Source organism: Chroicocephalus ridibundus, chromosome Z (genome assembly GCF_963924245.1).
Source record: "Chroicocephalus ridibundus chromosome Z, bChrRid1.1, whole genome shotgun sequence".
In the NCBI taxonomy this organism is placed as follows: Eukaryota; Metazoa; Chordata; class Aves; order Charadriiformes; family Laridae; genus Chroicocephalus; species Chroicocephalus ridibundus.
This window is the reverse complement of record NC_086316.1, coordinates 77,141,007-77,157,766: the sequence shown is the minus strand read 5'-3', so window position 1 is coordinate 77,157,766 and position 16,760 is coordinate 77,141,007. Positions and strand designations below refer to the sequence as shown.

At 51.8% G+C, this 16,760-nt stretch overlaps 2 protein-coding genes across 5 annotated transcripts in view; one reads left to right on the top strand and one right to left on the bottom strand.

The window, feature by feature from the left end:
* The window catches only part of UBE2R2 (ubiquitin conjugating enzyme E2 R2), a 54,663-nt gene extending 48,322 nt beyond the window's left edge, over positions 1 to 6,341 (top strand). Inside the window, exons 4-5 of the mRNA XM_063320226.1 lie at positions 4,066 to 4,200; positions 5,371 to 6,341. Coding sequence (XP_063176296.1) covers positions 4,066 to 4,200; positions 5,371 to 5,590 — 355 coding nt within the window. The 3' untranslated portion in view covers positions 5,591 to 6,341. The remainder of the gene's footprint in view (positions 1 to 4,065; positions 4,201 to 5,370) is intronic.
* A 5,472-nt stretch (positions 6,342 to 11,813) lies between these two features.
* UBAP2 (ubiquitin associated protein 2) overlaps positions 11,814 to 16,760 on the bottom strand; it is a 152,465-nt gene continuing 147,518 nt past the window's right edge. For 3 of the 4 annotated variants that reach the window (XM_063319813.1, XM_063319814.1, XM_063319816.1), the window contains 5 exons: positions 16,393 to 16,492; positions 16,202 to 16,309; positions 14,689 to 14,756; positions 13,463 to 13,654; positions 11,814 to 11,910 (listed from right to left, as the gene is read on the bottom strand). In XM_063319813.1, the coding sequence (XP_063175883.1) occupies positions 11,815 to 11,910; positions 13,463 to 13,654; positions 14,689 to 14,756; positions 16,202 to 16,309; positions 16,393 to 16,492 (564 nt within the window). In that variant the 3' untranslated portion in view covers position 11,814. The remainder of the gene's footprint in view (positions 11,911 to 13,462; positions 13,655 to 14,688; positions 14,757 to 16,201; positions 16,310 to 16,392; positions 16,493 to 16,760) is intronic. The other variant, XM_063319815.1, reaches the window with a different exon arrangement.

Here is a 16,760-nt window from a genome sequence, read left to right as displayed (position 1 = left end):
GGGCAGTTGCGACTGTGGTGCCTCTTGCGCTGGGCAGGATCTTCTTCCATTGCCCCCTGTCCTCCAAGTCATCATGTTCAGTCAGGCGGAGAGAGGACAGGGAGTTCTCTATAGCAGGGGCTCTGTCTGCCTGCTTGCTTTCTATCACGGGAGGCAGGGTGCGACTCCAAGCATCTGTCTCTCGCTCAGGTTCCCTGATGGCCCTCAACCTGCTTACCTCCTCCCTGAGCTCCATTGCTAAGCAGAGGAGATCCTCTGCCTGGGCACATCTCCCACAGGCGTGCCCACCACTGCTGTCTGACACCAGCATAAGAACGGGGCACACCCTGCAGCCCCATGTCTGGTTTATGTTATGTGTTATGCCTGCACTTAAGTTTTTTCTTCCTCCTCCAAGATACCACTAGTGGAAACTTTTGAGTGTTCAGGCTCAGTAGGAGTAACTTTGTGCATAATCGTGTCTACTGTTTGTGTTCTGGTATTTGTCTCTGCCTGTCTCCTGTTCTGCAGCATGGTATCTTGAGCAGCTAGCCCAGGTAGCTTTCTTCCTGACAAAAAAACGAGGGATCACTAAGTACCAGAGGCATTCAAGGCTAACCTGTCCACTTTTTTTGAAACACCAGCTGAATTACAAAACACAACCAGTAAATAACTCACTAGGTGACAAGCCTCAGCTCCTAGTTAGGAAACAGCTTTAGGCATTCATTGCTTCTATTGCACACACATTTTGAGTATTTAATTTTATATAACCCTGAAGATTGACATGAAACTTCTCATGGTGCTGGGTCTCTGATTTCTGCTCTCCCTTACCACGGTGTAGTTTTTGGTGCTTACTTTCTTGGAAAGTGTTGGGCTTAAGGGTGACATTTGCGGAGAAAACATTCCTCAGCTGTATCAGCAAATGGAAATAAAACTTCTCCTTAACTGCTAGCCTGCTACCAGCATCTCTCGTTGGGCTGAGTGCCGATAGAAAGGCATCCTGCTCGGGTCCCATCTGGCTTTGGAAGGCTCCAGAGTGTCAGACAGGAGGCAGCAGGGCTGGAGGTGCAGGAGGGGAGCGTGTTTGCAAAGAGAGCTGCATGCATAACCTGCGTCTCCTCTACAGCTGTGGAATTCTGTAAATCCTGCTGAGTATTGACCATTTGCTGCAGACAACCATGGCTGAAGTGTCTGAAGGGGGGGAATGTCATTCTTCAACTTTGAGAGCACCTGTGCTTCCGCTGCTACTGTGTCAAGCGTACTCATTAAACTTGTTAAACACAGTCAGCGTGGGCTTTCCCATCACTCAGGGCGAGATGAGGCGGGCATAAGTAAATACAGCAAACGTCGAGCAAAAGGAATGCAGCTGTGATCTGTGTGCCAGAGAATACTGCTTTTCTTCTCATGTCCCAAGTCCTGTAAAGCCGGGGAAGTGGTGGCAGGGCTTGGAGGTGAAGCTCTTTGGTCACTTTAGTTGTCCTTCTCTGTATCTCCCGCGACTCCCCTCTGGCCTTTGTGGTGCACTGGCCAGAACTGAGCATAATATTCAAGATGTTGGTACATCTGTATCTTGTGAAGAGAGGTGATGCCTTGTCTCACTGTTGCTTTGTTTCCTAAGGATGCCCACTGTGGTTGGCTTTTTTGGCTGAATTTGACTGATTTGGACAGTTTCTGCAGCCAGCTCAATGCACTAACATAAGTGTCAGCACAGTCTAAGCCAAAACTTTTTACTTTATAATGGGTGGCAAAAATGCGCTAGGACAAATCTATAGCTACCTCTAAAGGTGGCTCTGAGAGGCTACAATGTGGATAGCAGCTGGGGGGAAAAAATACACCTTTTCAACAAGGTATACAACAGGATGTGCTGGTCGGGAGCACCATCTAGTCCACATAATGTCTGTTTTGTGTGAAACTCATCTGCGTGAGCCTTCTGTTGGTACATGGAGAGAAAAAGGGACTTAAAAGCTCTGTTTCCTTGAGCCTCTGCTGGCTGCTCTCCCCTGCTGGTAAAGTGATGGAAGGCGACTCACTCTGAAGGCAACAGCGCTGAAAACACTTACAATGGCTCACTGTTCCCCAGGATGGGGTGGGGAAGGTAAGAAAACAGAAGGCGGGCTTGAAATCCCCACCCTGGACGCAACCAGCTTGCACGGAATGTGCTGGACCAACCTCGCCTGAGAGAGAGACAGGTCCCTGACTGTGCTGCAGAGGGTCCCTCTGTGTCCAGTCCAGCGCAGTGCGTATCTCATGCTGAGGATGTTTTCAGTCCCATGAGGCTGAACTTTTTTTTGTGGTTTTGGTCGTGTCAGATGCCACATGCTGGGATCTCTTCCTGTTACTCTGCTTTGTTCACCTTGTTTGCCCCCATCAGCGGGGTTTGAGTCGGAGCAGACTGTCCGGCTCCTGAGGTATCAGCAGTGATGGAGCTGATGGAACGCGCTGGTCCAGGAGCGGGGTGCAGAGAGCTTCACCTCCAACAGACAGTTGCCTTGGTGTACTTAGGTAGCTTTGCAGGGACTTTGGAGTCTGGAGCACCACAGTGGAAACGGGCTCTTTGCTCTTTCTCCTGTCTTTGCTGGTGGAAGTGTGGTGGATCAGATGCCAAATCCAGACATGAATTCCTGTCCATGGCCTTCCCTGGGCTTTGCTTGCTCTACCGTAAAGCTGCTGGAGTGATGCTGGAGCTGATATGCTGGCTTTACAGACAGTTTGCCAAGAACTAAAGGCTTTTAAATGAATTCTTGAGATGAAGTAGAAGGCGGTTTCTCTTCTGCCCATCATTCCAGTCTGATCAGACAGGTTTTTTTTCCGGAGCTGCTGTTCTCTTTTCCTACTGAATTATGTATCTTGGAAAATAAATTGTATAAGGCTCTTCTGATAGCTGTGCTGAACAGTCTGGCCAGACAGAAGTGTTTGGCTTCAAAACATTTCAAGAAACTCTGCATCCAAATGACCCAAGCATTTCCTGGAACTGTGTCCCAGATATATGATTTGGTAGATGTGCTCAGCATGCGCTGCTCCGAACGTCCCCCCCCTCCAAATCAGTGCAAGTACAGCCGGGGCTGTAGTCTCCTCTAGTCAAGTTCTGCAACGCAGTTGCTATGTCCTGCTGTATTTCAAGACTTACTCCTTGTCTCTTGTTCTTCTGTTTAAATCGGAAGCTGTTGCCAGCAGGTCCACCTCGGACGTGTGAAGCTGTTGCGGTGGTAGCTACAGCCAGGAGGCCGGCTGTGCGGAGCTGCCCGATGGGACTCGCTGTTGAGCCTTGTGCTGGTTGTGGCACCGTGTGAGCAGCGAAGGGCTGAGGCTCTGCAGTGCGAAGGGTTGCAGGAAATGCCGGGGAAGGGTCTGGGCGAGGGAGGTGGTGTCTGCAGGGCAGCTAGCTGTCTCTGTGCTGCTAGAAATCCAGGCAGGCTGTCTGTCAGCCGGGGGTTACGGGACTGGCTCGTGTTGGCTTTGCTGAGTACCAGCAGCCAAATCCTGCTGGGCCCTTGGCGGCTTGCCTGGGCATTGAAAAACATCTGCAGCGTCTTCCTTGTGCTGTGCCCGAGTGCTGCTGCAGCAGCTGTGGTGATGCACAAGCTGAGGAGAGGGGAGACCTGCCTGAAGCTTCAACCTCTTGACAGGTGGTGGGGCAGGGAAGGCAGTGCAGCCTGGTCTGGTGGCCTTGGCTAGTGTCCCTTCTCCCTAAACAGGGCAGGGCAAAGAGCCTGGGTTTCTGCTGGGAGGCTGCATGTCACCAGGAACAGGCTCACCAAGCAGGTTTACAGCCCTGCACCATCCACGGGTGGCATGGACAAGCTGAATTCTGGGCTGATCCTGGCTTTGCCTACTGCCCTGTCACAAGCACGTGCACAGAGATGGTGGTCTGGGGCCAGATGAGATCCTTGAGGTTTATATTGTGTCACCTTCCCATCACTGGTGGCCAGGGTATGAGGCTCATAAATATCTGCTGTCCTTTCAAGTATTGTCCTTAGCTTAAGTTTTGAGTTTAAACAAGTTTCTGATGCATCACCTAAAGAAGTTGTCGGTATCCAGAATCCGGGAATGCGTTAGCTCTGACTCTGCTGTTGTGGTTGCCTTTTTCAGGACTATCTTACTGAGTGTAATTTCTTTGCTTAATGAGCCCAACACATTCTCTCCCGCCAACGTGGATGCGTCAGTCATGTTCAGGAAATGGAGGGACAGTAAAGGAAAAGACAAGGAGTATGCTGAAATCATAAGGTAAGCTTTGCCACGTGTGACGCTGTGCGGCCAGCCTCCTGCTTTGAATCCCGTAAAACAGGCTGCTTGCAGAATTTGCTGAAACCAGCTTCTCGCTGTGGTTGCTTCCTTGGAAATGAATTTTACCACTTTATTCCAAGTCCGCGCTTCTGTTCGCTCTAGGATTTTCAGCACCTAGAAGCAGCGTAAACTTACGAAGCAGGAGGATTGGGCTGATCTGTCTTTAAATTGTTCTTTTTTCAGACTGATCTGGCACAATGCCCTGCAAAACCTATTGGCTGCTAGTAAATCCCAGTCGAAGTCCCCGCTTGCCTTTGAGCACTGCCTGCATTGCTTGGGGTGTGATTCAATCTGACTCCATCCGGCTAATGCTGTGCTTAATGCACTCATGAATCATGATCTTGTCCCTCCCACTTTGAAGGAATATCAGCAGGATTTGCCAGGCATTTGCGGAGCTGGAAGCAGTGTCCAATCTTGACTGTCCTCTGAGAAGTTGTAGGTTCATCAGGTGCTGTAGGGAGGATGACATAAACTCAAGCCAGGGCTGCTGTAGAGCAGCGGATGGGCAAGGCTTGGGGCAAGACCACGTCAGCGTGGACTCCTCTAGCTGGAGATGCTGTGCACAGCCCTGGCTGGAGCTACGCAGGGCCCCTGCGAGGTCATCTCAGTCCCCTCCAGCTCCCTTGGCTTCAGCGGAGCTGGATGCGCTCCATCAGTGGAGCGTGGCTGAGGGAGGAGCAGGGGGCGAAGGGACAGGCTGCCACCTGCTCCTCTCCCTCCTGGGAGGCGGCAGCCAGGGCCTGTCCTGGGATGACGGGAAACACTTGTCTGCTGACAGCCCCAGGCAGCGCCGGGATTGTGGCTGCGTCTTGGGATGTCCCTGACCATCCCTTCTATGGCAAATGGAGCAAAAATTGCTCAGGGCGCTGTCGGGTCTCTTATGTGCCGCCCTGTAGAATAACTGATTTCACGTGTTGCTGAGAGCGCGTGTGCTGCAAACACCTGTGGAGCGCCTGTTGCTAGTGCTGCTTGTGGTGCTTTGGACAAACATCGGCTCTGAGCTGCCGGGAGCGCGGGGCTGGGGCTGGGGCTGGGGCTGGCCGGGAGGGGGGCAGTTGATCCGCGCTGGCACAGGGCCCTGCCCATGTTGCTGTGTCCTTCTCCCTGCAGGAAGCAGGTTTTGGCTACCAAAGCCGAGGCAGAGAAGGACGGCGTGAAGGTCCCCACTACGCTGGCAGAGTACTGCATCAAAACTAAAGTGCCTTCCAATGACAACAGTTCAGATTTGCTTTACGACGACTTGTATGATGATGACATTGACGACGAAGATGAGGAGGAGGAGGATGCCGACTGTTACGATGACGATGATTCTGGCAACGAGGAGTCGTGACCTGCTCCCTCTACGTCCCTGTACTGCCCTGCCGACTCAGGCCAGAAGGGAGCAGCGGTAATCTAGCAGCAGTCGAGCAAAAAAGTGGGGGGGGGGATCAAAAAAAAAAAAAACCACAAAAAAACAAACTTTGTCTCCTGCTGTCTCCTGTTGTATGGATCGTTTTGCTCCTTTTTTATGGACCTCTTAGAGACCCTTCACAGAATATCTGAATTCTTGCATTCTTAACCCTTTATCACTGTATGATTTTTTTTTTTTAAAAAAAAGAAACTTCCCCTTTTCACTTCTCTACAAAACGCTCACAGCGAAAGAGGTTTGCTCGCATTTAGGTTCTTGAATTAAATACAGTCTTGCATTGAGATGTTTAATGTATTTAAAGCTGGAATAAACCCAGTGGAAGCTGGGTTTTCGGGAGCTCAAGTGCTGCATTTACTGGGAAGAAAAAAAAAATCCACACAAAGCAAATTGCCAAGGTTTAGCTGCTCCATTTACAATAATAGCGTGTGTACATTCATTTAGCCTTGTGGTGGTGGCTTTTCCTTTATAAGGTGTGGGGCGGAGAGTGTAAAGCTACTGTGTGTTGAGCTTGATGGGATGTCACTGAAAGGTACAGTATTCCTTTTCAGCCTGCTCAAGTTAGGAAATAGCTGGCCCCTGGAACCCCAGAGGGCACAATCAGCTTTGTCACTGAAAAAGGCTTGTGATATGAACCCTAAAATAAACACTTAACACTTCAAGTCTGTGCAACTGAGCTCTGGGTTGCTATTTATTGTTAATTTTTTTTTTTCCAGACTAGGTTGGGGTAGAAAAAGTTCAGTTTAGCCATGCTACTGAGATCTGCTGCCTGCTCCCCCTCTCCAGAGGGAGGAGAACAGAAGCACTGGGCTTTGTGGGCCAACATTCATCCTGAACTTGTTTTTGGCAGCGGCAGAGGCCGATAGCTCCTGTCCCAGAGCTGGCGTCCAGCCCTTGCTTCCTGCAGCCCACCTCCAGTGCTGGCCTGAGCCTTCTTCCTGGTGCGTGTGTTGGTCTCGCGTGCTGGCAAACGCAGCCCTGTGGGGTCAGCAGGCATCAGAGCTCCCTTTGCCTGCCCGGGGGGACCAGGCTGTCCCTGTGCCTGCAGTGAGGACATGATGGCTGTGTGCTGGGCTCTCCCTTGCCCGGCAGGGACGAGGGTGATTGCGTATGGTCTGTGGCAGTGGGGTAACCAGTGCTTTCTGGCTGGAAGGGGTGGCCAGGAGCAGGGCTTGACAGGCTACTTAGCAGCATGCTTCAGCTGGTGCACTGAGCTTGGCCTCCTGCATGTTTTGGGGAGCCTTTGGCAGAGCTTAGGGTCCTCCCTGGTGGGCAGGGGGACCCTGCATGCTTGTTTCTGAGAACCCTCTTTGGTTGTCCCCCTCAGCACCATCAACCTGTTGCAGCGTGCTCTCGTGCGGGGACCTGATTTCACCTTCCCTATGATGGGCAGCCAGCCCTGGCCGCAGCACTAAGCCCTGGCAGCACTGGGGGTGCTGGCCCTGCTGGGGCGAGACCCCCCCCCCTCCCTGCCGGTTCCGAGGCAGTCACCCTGGTGATAGCCGCGGGCTCAGGCATTTCTTTATGCCTCCCCCTTGTATATCTCAGGGTTTTCAATGGTACGTCACCAGCGGTGGTCCCCCAAGGGGTGCTTTGGTGGGAGTAAACTCTGTTGTGCGATCAGGTGTCTGCCTGGAGGGAGAGGAGGGGAAGGCAGCCCCTGGGGAGGGGAGGGAGGCTGGTGGGGCTCCGTTGGACATGAGCGAGGCAGATGTGGTTTCCAAGTGCTGCTTGGCTGGGATTTGCAGCTCCTCTGCCCCAGGTTGTGCCGCTGGGTCTTCCCTCTGCCCCAGCAGAGTCAACGCAGCCCAAGGGGTGATACCTTGTTCTCCCCCTCCCACCATGCTCCTCCCATCCACTGTCTGCCCTCCTGCTTGCCTGTTACCTGGACGGCACCTGGACCCTCCTGAACTGTCCCACATGGGCTCCTTCAGCTCATCTTGCCAGCAAAGCCCCTGGTGCTTTTTGGAGCCAGTGGGGCTGGTGGTGGGGGGGGTGGGGCTGCCCCTGTACTTGGTGCTGCTGTGGGGCAGCCCCCAGCTTCACTCAGCCCGGGGAGGGGAGCGGTGGTGTTGGCAAAGGGTCTCCGGAGCTCCTGGCTGCAGGGCAGGTCTTGGGGCCACAGCGGGGCAGGGACGTGACTGCCAGCTTTGGGGGCGGGGGGGGCTGTTGGGGCGTGATGGAGCAGAGTGTGGCAACGCTGGCTGTGCTGAGGCGGTGGTTTGAAATGAGCATACTGCATCTTTCAGGATTTCCCTTGTACTTTTGACCGTCTTCACTGTATACTCTCCAGTGACTTGTATTTTCAAGCTTGGTGTTGTAAAATGCATTATCATGACTCTTCTGTTACCCCTTTTTTTAAAGAGAAAAAGCAACCTATTTTGAGAGCTCCCACATTAACCAGACTGATTTCTTTTCCCCACTGTCCTGTGCAGTGTCATTGCTTGTTGACTTGCTGGTTTCTTTTCAAACTGAAGTATGAGGGTTTTTATGAAACTATTTAAGAAATTGCAGAAAAATGTTTACCTGATCTGTGTATTCTGGGGTTTTTTTTCTTAACCCTTTTCTCCTGTCTCAGCCAATATTAGCGTTTACATTTGCAACTACATGCCCTTTCAAATGCAATTTTTCAACCATTCTGAAACCAGCAGGGTACACTAGATTTCTTAGTAGTTTTCTTAGCTGAAATCCCAGATGTTTTCCTTTTTTTCTTCAACATAATTTACCAGAAAGAATTAACTGATGCATTTTTGTGTTGTCTCCCCCTTCAGTAGTTATATTTTGTCTTTTCTGCACATCTGTCTACTAATAAAAATGTGAAATGAAAATATTCCTGTACTGTTACTTCCCTGTTAATTGAGCTGGTTTATTCGCATGGGTTATTAAGCTTTGCGTAACAGCTATTCACAAGCTAAGTGCTTTTCTAGCATCAATGCCTATACCTAAATATCTATAAGGTTATTGGAAAAAATAAAGCTGCTGTTAGCTGCCTGCCTGCACCCAAGCCTAAAGAATGACCTGATTTAGAGAAGCGCATTGGCGAAAGGCCATGAGCTCTGCTGTTATGTTTAGTCTTCCTGAGGCAGCACAGGGAAGACCTGGGGGACGATGGTCTCCTGTGACCACCACAGGGAGGCAGGACTTGGGGCAGAGCTGCTGCTGCTGATGGTGGCTGGTTTCCTGTCGGGGAACCAGAGCTCCGCACTCCTGCAGCGGTCACACACAGCGGCAGGCAGGGGAATTGAGGTCATCAATGCCAGCGCCTCGGGGTGCTCGCCCTGCCTGCCCTGAGCTGTTCCCTGCAGACTCAAGAGTGAAGTGTGTTTTTGCAGTGCCTCGCTGCTACCGTCAAGCTGAAGTTAGCAGGACAAGCGTAGAGGGGTTGCACTTGCACTTTGCAGCAACATCCAGTGTGGCCCGTGCCAGGGCTCTCCTGCTTCCCTGCGGGAGGAAGGGGGACAGCGTTTCAGCTGCAACCCCAGAGGAGTCTCCACGTTGGAGGGGAATGGTGCTGTCTGGGCCTTACCACAGGGATCAGGCTTGGGTCTATCTCCTGCCTGGCTCCACAACTGCCAGCAGCTGCTTCATCCAGCAGGTGTGGTACCAGAAGCAGGACAAGCTGCGCCCCCCCGTCCTGCGCTGGGCGAACCCCAGCAGCTGCTGCTTGCCCAGGTTTTTTTCCCCTTTCCTCAGTGGCCGAGTGCAGGTGAGCAACGGCAGCTCTGCCCTCAGCCTGTGGCACAGGGCAGTAGGGAGGAAATTGCTGCAGAAGAGCCCTGCTGGAACCAGCAGCGTCAGGAAACAGGGAAAACATCCTGTTAATTCTCGATGGGAGTGGGAGAGGAGGGGAGCCCACAGGAAGGTGCTGGAGTTGCCTTTGCTGCCTTGTGCTGGGGAGGAGAAGGGTGCCAGAGGGCAGCGCAGCCCACCGCCTCCGGGCCTGGAAGCGCTGCCTTTCTGTGCCCACCGGCACTGCTGCGGAGGGACGCTGTGCGGCTGGCGGCAGCAGAGACACACTGGCTGCAGTCCTTGTGAGGAAATCACCCTCGCTGCTGCGCTGCAACAAACCTGAGGCTCAGGGGCTGCCGTGAGCTGGCACCAATGCTCCAGTGTTGCCTTTTGCCACTTCCAACTGCTCCTGGACCCCAACACACAAGCAAGGACCGAGCCACCCCTGTGGGACAGCAGTGGATTTCTATAAACAAGAAACTTAAGTTCTTTGGGTTTGTTTTTCAAAGAACAGCTCCTGCAAGGCAGCAGCTCTGCCGGCAGGTAAATGAGGTGCGGTTGCCATAAGCGCCGTGGGCTCAGCTGCTGGGGCAGACCCTGTCCCCAGCAAGTCCCCAGGCGGCAGAAACATTTTCGCCCTCCTTGACATTCAGGCCCCGAAGCTGGTGGCAGTGGGACAGCAGCGGCCAAGGCCTTGCGGCAGCTGCTGAAGTTCGGTCTGGGGCAGAGGAATTCCAGTCCAGTTCATGTTGTGCTGCTCAGAGGAAGTGGGGGACTGGGTGACAGACTGACTCCTTCCAAGCCAACAGGGTCTCACAGGACCTGAAAGCTGTTAGAAGTGTGACTTTAAGGAAGAAAAGTGGTTCTTATAGTAGAAACAGATGTACTTCGTTTGTGTGTCTTGAAACATAATTGGGAAGTGCAAGAAAGCCCCTCGCCTGCTGCCGGGACACGTACAGCTTCACATTTACCCGCCTCCCATGCTGCACAGGGCCAGGATGCTCCGGAGCAGGAGCCACCCCTCAGGAGCCCTCACCACTGACCTTCCTCCTGGCAGAGGCCACGGACCTCATGGGCAAAGCAGGGCAGTGCTGCAGCTGCGCTCCCTCCTTACCTATCGCAGCCGCTCCACGGGGACTTGGACAGAGCACGATGCCAGAGGACAGCAGAGACGTCAGGGTGCTGCTGCCCAGGATCCCATCCTCACTGCAGATGCCTGCGAGCTCTCAGCACGGAGGTGCACTCACCTTCGTCGTGGTATTTGGTATCCCCTGCAGACCCATCTGCTGCTTTTTTCCCCTCCCAGCCAACCTTTTGTTGCCAGAGCAGGTGGAAAGGGACAGGCTGTGAAAGCAAAACTGCTACTGGAGCCTTTGAAAATGCAGACAAACAGCAGTGATATGCTCAGATCTTTATTAGGTGGAGAAAGGGCTATAAAGAAATGAAACTCCTAAAACATTCACCGCACTGGTGCAGGACAAGAAGGACCAGGAGTTGCCTCTGGGGTCTTTGTTTTAAAAAAAAGTGAGAAGTTTCCATCCAGTCTCTCTGGCTTTCCTGGCCAGGGTGGCCCAGGGCAGAAAGAGGTACAAGACACAGCTTATACTTTTATTTAAGAAACCGCTACATAGTTTTTGTCTCTAATGATGGAAAGGAGGTTCCAGGACACACTGAGCCATCCAAAGTCTCTTGCTAGAGAAACAAAACAAAAAGGTAAGGCTGCAACCAAGGGCCACAGTGACCAAACTGCCCGTGAGAATTCATCTTCCACAGCATGGGGGGGGGGGTGGTGACGAAAGAAAGGGGAAGGCCCACAAAACACTTTTTTCTTTCTTTCCCCCCCCCCACTCCCCCTCCCTCTTTAAAGTAACACCTGTATTGGGATCAGAAATCAAACCAACAGGACACACCTTGATTCTATTTTTTGGGGGGGTGGGCCAGACTTCTTATTTGCCTAAATTTAGAACTGCATTAAATAGACGGGCTCCAGCTCAAAAAAAAAAAACCAAAACAAACGGCGCAGTTTGTCTTTGACAGTTATAAAGCCCATAGAGCTTAAAAAAACAAGGAAGGATGCCCTGGTGCAGATAGGAAATGAATAATTAGTTTTTCTACAAAGAAAATAAAACAGGCTGCAAGATGCAGAAAACCACATTTAGGCTCTATTACATTTACAAATACATACATAAATATATTACATACAACAGCAACTCAAAGAGGAAGCGGGCGAGTCACACGGAGGATGGATGGCTGTCTGCAGTTCTCCCCGCACAGATGTTTGGCTGAGCAGTTACTTCTTCTCCTAATAACTCCAGGAATGGGCTTCGTCTTTTTTTTCTTCTCTTTTCTTTTGTGTTTTTTTTTTTTTCCCCCCTCCTCCTCTCCTCCTTTCATTCTTTCCCCTCTCCCCGGTTTCAGATTTAGTTTGTCCAGTATGGAGAAGTGCCGTAGGCGGTTTTGGTAGCCTGAGACTTTTGCTGCATGGTGCTGGGTTGGTTGCGTTGGCCAGATCCACCCTAGAAATCAGAAAGGAAGGAGACGTGGGCATCAATGGTCCCAGGAAGACGAGCCCATCTGAAAGTCACCAGAAGAGCTGCCGCCCCCAGGGACAGCCCTGACACCCACCAACGCAGCGATGCCCCCCCCGATCCACTCAGATCCAATTCTGCTCTGCAACATCTCTGCTTCTCACAATCCAGGATGAACAGCCACAGAGACACCAAGAAGGAGCGCAGGGATGCACCACTCTCCCCCCTTCCCCCGGCCAGGTTCGAGCACAAGGAAGGAGAGCAGCAGGACTGGGGACAGCAAAGGAGCTCGCTCAAGGTGAACGGAGTCAGTGCACCAGCCAAGAATGTCACACATTCGGCGAGAGAAGTCATTTCCTATTTCTGGACTCTAATGCAGAACACTGTTTTTCCAGGGAACATTTACAGTGAGTAAAGGACTATATGGGCTGTTGGGCTGGTTGAAACCAAATCAGAAATCGAAGCTGACGTGCAACGTACAAAGGGATGCTTGATTTTCCCCCCAGAGTTACAGTATAAGTGCTCGCACCCTGCTCTCCTGCCACAGCCAGGGGACAGCAGCGCCTGCCTTGCCTTTACACCTCACAGCCCATCTCTCCACACCCCACTTCAGGATGGCCTCTTCACAGACTCACAGGCTGGCAGGGACCTCTCGAGGTATCTCGTCCAACCCCTCTGCTCAAGCAGGGTCACCTATAGTGAGCTGCCCAGGACCATGTCCAGACACCTCCAAGGATGGAGACTTCACAACCTCTGCAGGCAACCTTTGCCTGAGCTTGGTCACCACCCCAGCAAAAAAGTGTTTCCTGATATTCAGAGGGTAGGAACCTCCTGTATTTCAGTCTGTGTCCACTTCCTCTGGTCTTGTCACTGGCCACCACTGGGAAGAGCTTGGCTCCATCCCCTTTACGCTCTCCCATTGGGTATTTATATACACTGGTAAGTTCCCCCCTGAGCCTCCTCTTCTCCAGGCTGACCAGTCCCAGCTCTCTCAGCCTTTCCTCGTAGGACAGATGATCCAGTTCCTTCATCATCCTTGTGGCCCTCTGTTGGACTCTCCAGTATATCCATGTCTCTCCTGTACTGGAGAGCCCAGAACTGGACACAGCACTGCAGCTGTGGCCTCACCAGTGCTGAGTAGAGGGGAAGGATCTCCTCCCTCAACCTGCTGCTGCTATTTCACCTAATGCAGCCCAGGATACCGTTGGCCTTCTTTGTAGCAAGGGCATGTTGTCGGCTCATGGTCATTTTGGTGTTCAGCAGGACCCCCAGGACCTTTTCTGACAAGCTGCTTTAGCCCCCAGCATATAGTGGTGTGTGACGTTGTTCCTCCCCAGCTGCAGGACTTTGCACTTCCCCTTGCTGAACTTCATGAGGTTCCCTCCCCAGGTTGGCCAATGGCATTGAGTCTGTCAGTCTGCTGTCATTGTCAAGGCCCTTTCCCAATAAGCAAAGCAAAAAACCACCAAGACCCCAGTGGGATGTGCGTGTGAGCAATCTGCCCTCGGACACACTGCAGAAGCAGAAGGGGCCGACTCACCTGCCCATCTTGCTGAAGATGGTGATGCAGCATCTGGGAATGAGGCTGCTGATGAGCAGGCAGGATATGCAGAAACGGGGCTGGAGCATAACCCGGGGCAGCACCAGGGTTCAGGGGCCCAGTCGATCCAAGAGCAGAGGGCAGGCTGAAAGGAGGTGGCGTGCCAGCATGGAATCCCTGCTTGTCAAACGTCTGCATGGGAAGCAAAGGGGACACAGAGACCAGTGTGAGCCGCCCCATGGAGACCAGACAAGAACAAGAGAGGCCCAAACACACATCCCCTGAACCTTCCACCAACCCCATGAGCAAGCCAAGTGACATCGAATACCTGCAAGCACTTCAACAGATGAGTTTCAGCTCCTGTTCCCACCCATATTTCTGTACTAATTCCTCCGACATTTTATTTTATTTTATTTTTATTTCCGCAGCGACTGTGTTCCTTTTTTCCCCTGACCTGTTTTTATACAGTGGGACATGGGATGGCAGAAGCTGCCTGAAATCAGTCCTTCACACATTGTGGGAGCTCAGCCTGGAATTACTTGACCTACCCAGGGAAGCCCGTAAAAAAATGCAAGAAGAACGTGCTCTAAGATTTTCCTCCCCGTGGCCAAAGCTTGACCTCTAATGCTAAGTGTGCAGCTGAGAGCTGGCTTCCTACGTGTAAGCACGGATCACAGCCAAACACCAATTCCCCCAGCTGAGGGTGCAAGAATGGGAACACAGGAGCTGGACGTAAGCCCACCGCACACCACAGCTCATCAAAGCACTTTCTGCTTTCCCTAGTAAGGTGCAAGCTGAGCAAGAGTCACAGGAGACCATGGGACAGGGACTCTTGGGTGTTAGGGGTGGGCACTACTAACCAGTCTCTCTGGTGAAAAGCAAATGGCCTCTCCGCTCACCTGTTTTGGGTGCTATTTTGACGAAAAACATTAGTGCCATCACATTTCATCTGCACCCAGGACACAACACACGTGGGGCAGTGTGGGCAGCGTGCAGCAGCGCAGAGCTGCTATGCCAGCAGCTACCAGCAGGAGCTGATGTGGCAGAAGCAGTGGGACAGAGAACAAGGCTCCTCTCCAACAGCAAACAGAGCCAGCGTAAGAAATGCCACGGATGCTGAGCCTGAGACTGACCAGCCTAGGAATGGCCCCAGTTGCCTGTGCTCCACAGGAGCAGCCATCGGCCTGGACTCAGGCCATCAGGAAGGACGGTCCAGCGTTGCTCACCTGAGTCTTGTTGTAGACTGAGCCACTGATATCAGGCACACCTGTGTTACTTGAGGTCACAGAAACACCTGGAAAGCAAAAAAAAAAAAAAAAAAGCCACCGACAATGAGAAAGTCAATGACCACAAGCCCTGCTGTGGCTGCCGGACAGCCTGGTGGGGTTCTGTGCTCTGAGACCCCCAGCTCCCCACATAGGAACAGAAGAAAAGACTCAGTTCCTCGTTTCCACTGCAAAGCAGGAAACCAGCCCATGGGGATAAATCACCCACGTCTACGCCCCAGTGGTTACCCCTTGGATTCAAACGCACTTCACCAGGCAGCAGCTGGTGGCACCAAGCACTCATTTAAGCTCCCAAAAAGCCAGCTTTCCCCTAGGATTAGGGATGCATTTGGCTCTACTGCAGCATTCAAAAGCTTTCCAGTAGTGTGCTAAGCAACGAGACTCAGCATCTGCTACACATTTGTGCCCTTGTCCTTTCACATTCTGCAGAAGGGTGAGGTCTGCAATGCTCCTCTGCCCCAAGAGAATATCACTGATTCAGGCCGGCTTCCACCTGGACCAGAGTGTGCCACAACAGGCTCAGAAACACCCACTTACCAGTGAGGTGGCTCTCAAACTAGCCACTTATTCACAGTCTTACAAATACTGGTTCTAACCATTTCACTTGTATCAGAATAAAAACTGCAGTTCCTTTGGCCAGTGAATCAGAGGACTGGACTCAGAAGGTGTGCACTGCTCTAAGGTTGTATCCTTCCTAGAACATTGCTCTTATTTGCATTGCTCCTCCACTGAGGAAACCATGATCAGCACTCGGCTGAAGACAGTCCCGTTGGTGTTTCAAATGCACAGCAAATGCTTGGTATTTGCTTAAGCCCAAGGATGAACTAGTTAGTGCTAAGCAGTTCAGTATACATTTCTCAGATCTAACCAGCATGTGCAGAATAAAGCTTTCATATAAGCTGTATAAATTCTTCAGCCTTTACAGTCACAAAGGAAACATTTCCAGGCATGAAACAATGCAATGAGTTACAGGGTGTACAGACAGCAGCTGAAACAACAGCCCAGAGATACGTGAACTCCTGTGTTTGCCTCTAACACACAGCTACTTCAGGTGCCTACCAAAAAACTCAAAATCTAGTCATCATTTGGCGGAGGACCATTTGAGCGGAAGCATCCAACTGCTCAGGCTTCAAAAACATGGCACTGCTGCAGGACAACCATTCTTCAGCGAAGAAAACTGTGTCAGAAGAAACAGCTCACCATTTCTCCCATGTATAATTGTGGACAAAGCTGTGTAACAGCCACACAAATCCTTACGCAAAGTTCAGCCATGAAGTTTAGAAGGAACACTTGGGTCATTAAAAAAAGCATTTTGTATACGGGAGATGGAGAAACAGCTTGGATCGTGACCCTGTTTAGAGCTGGCTGCTGTGTTGACTGCACAGCACTGGCAATTCTGGGAGTTTGCCCTACTAAATCCCACTCAAGAGTAACCTCAAGTCTCATGTGTTACCTTTCCCAGGTCCAGTGCCAGCAGATTTGTTTTGTGCTTGAGATGACCCACTGTAGCCTCCTTTGCTGTAATCTCCAGCTGCCGTTCCCTGCGTTAAGTCATCATAGCCTGCCGGTGTGTACAAGACAAGGTGTTACAGAGTGCAAGCAGCTCTGCAGATGCTCACGTGAAAAGCACAGTAGTAAGCATACCTGCTCCATAGCCATGCTGCCCATAGCCACTTGCTTGCTGGAAAGGAGTTGATGCGGTGTTCAGGTTGACTCCATGCTGTTTAGCAGATGCTGGAGGCACCTGGACAAAGGGCGGGCACAAAAGGCACTGTTAACTGGGGAACCACACACAAAACGCAAGCTTCCTCTGCCACCTAGTGGGGAAGGCACCTCCACCTCACATGGGAAATTTAATCTGGAATTGGGAGCACTGGGATGGCCTGGGACACGGCACTCACGCTTCCGGCAGTAACTTGCTGTAATGGATTTATGCAAGCCCCAAGTTTTCTGCTAAAGCCATCCCTCTGATTGCACTGCCGCCCTGTCTCAGAACAGGCTGCATATTTCTT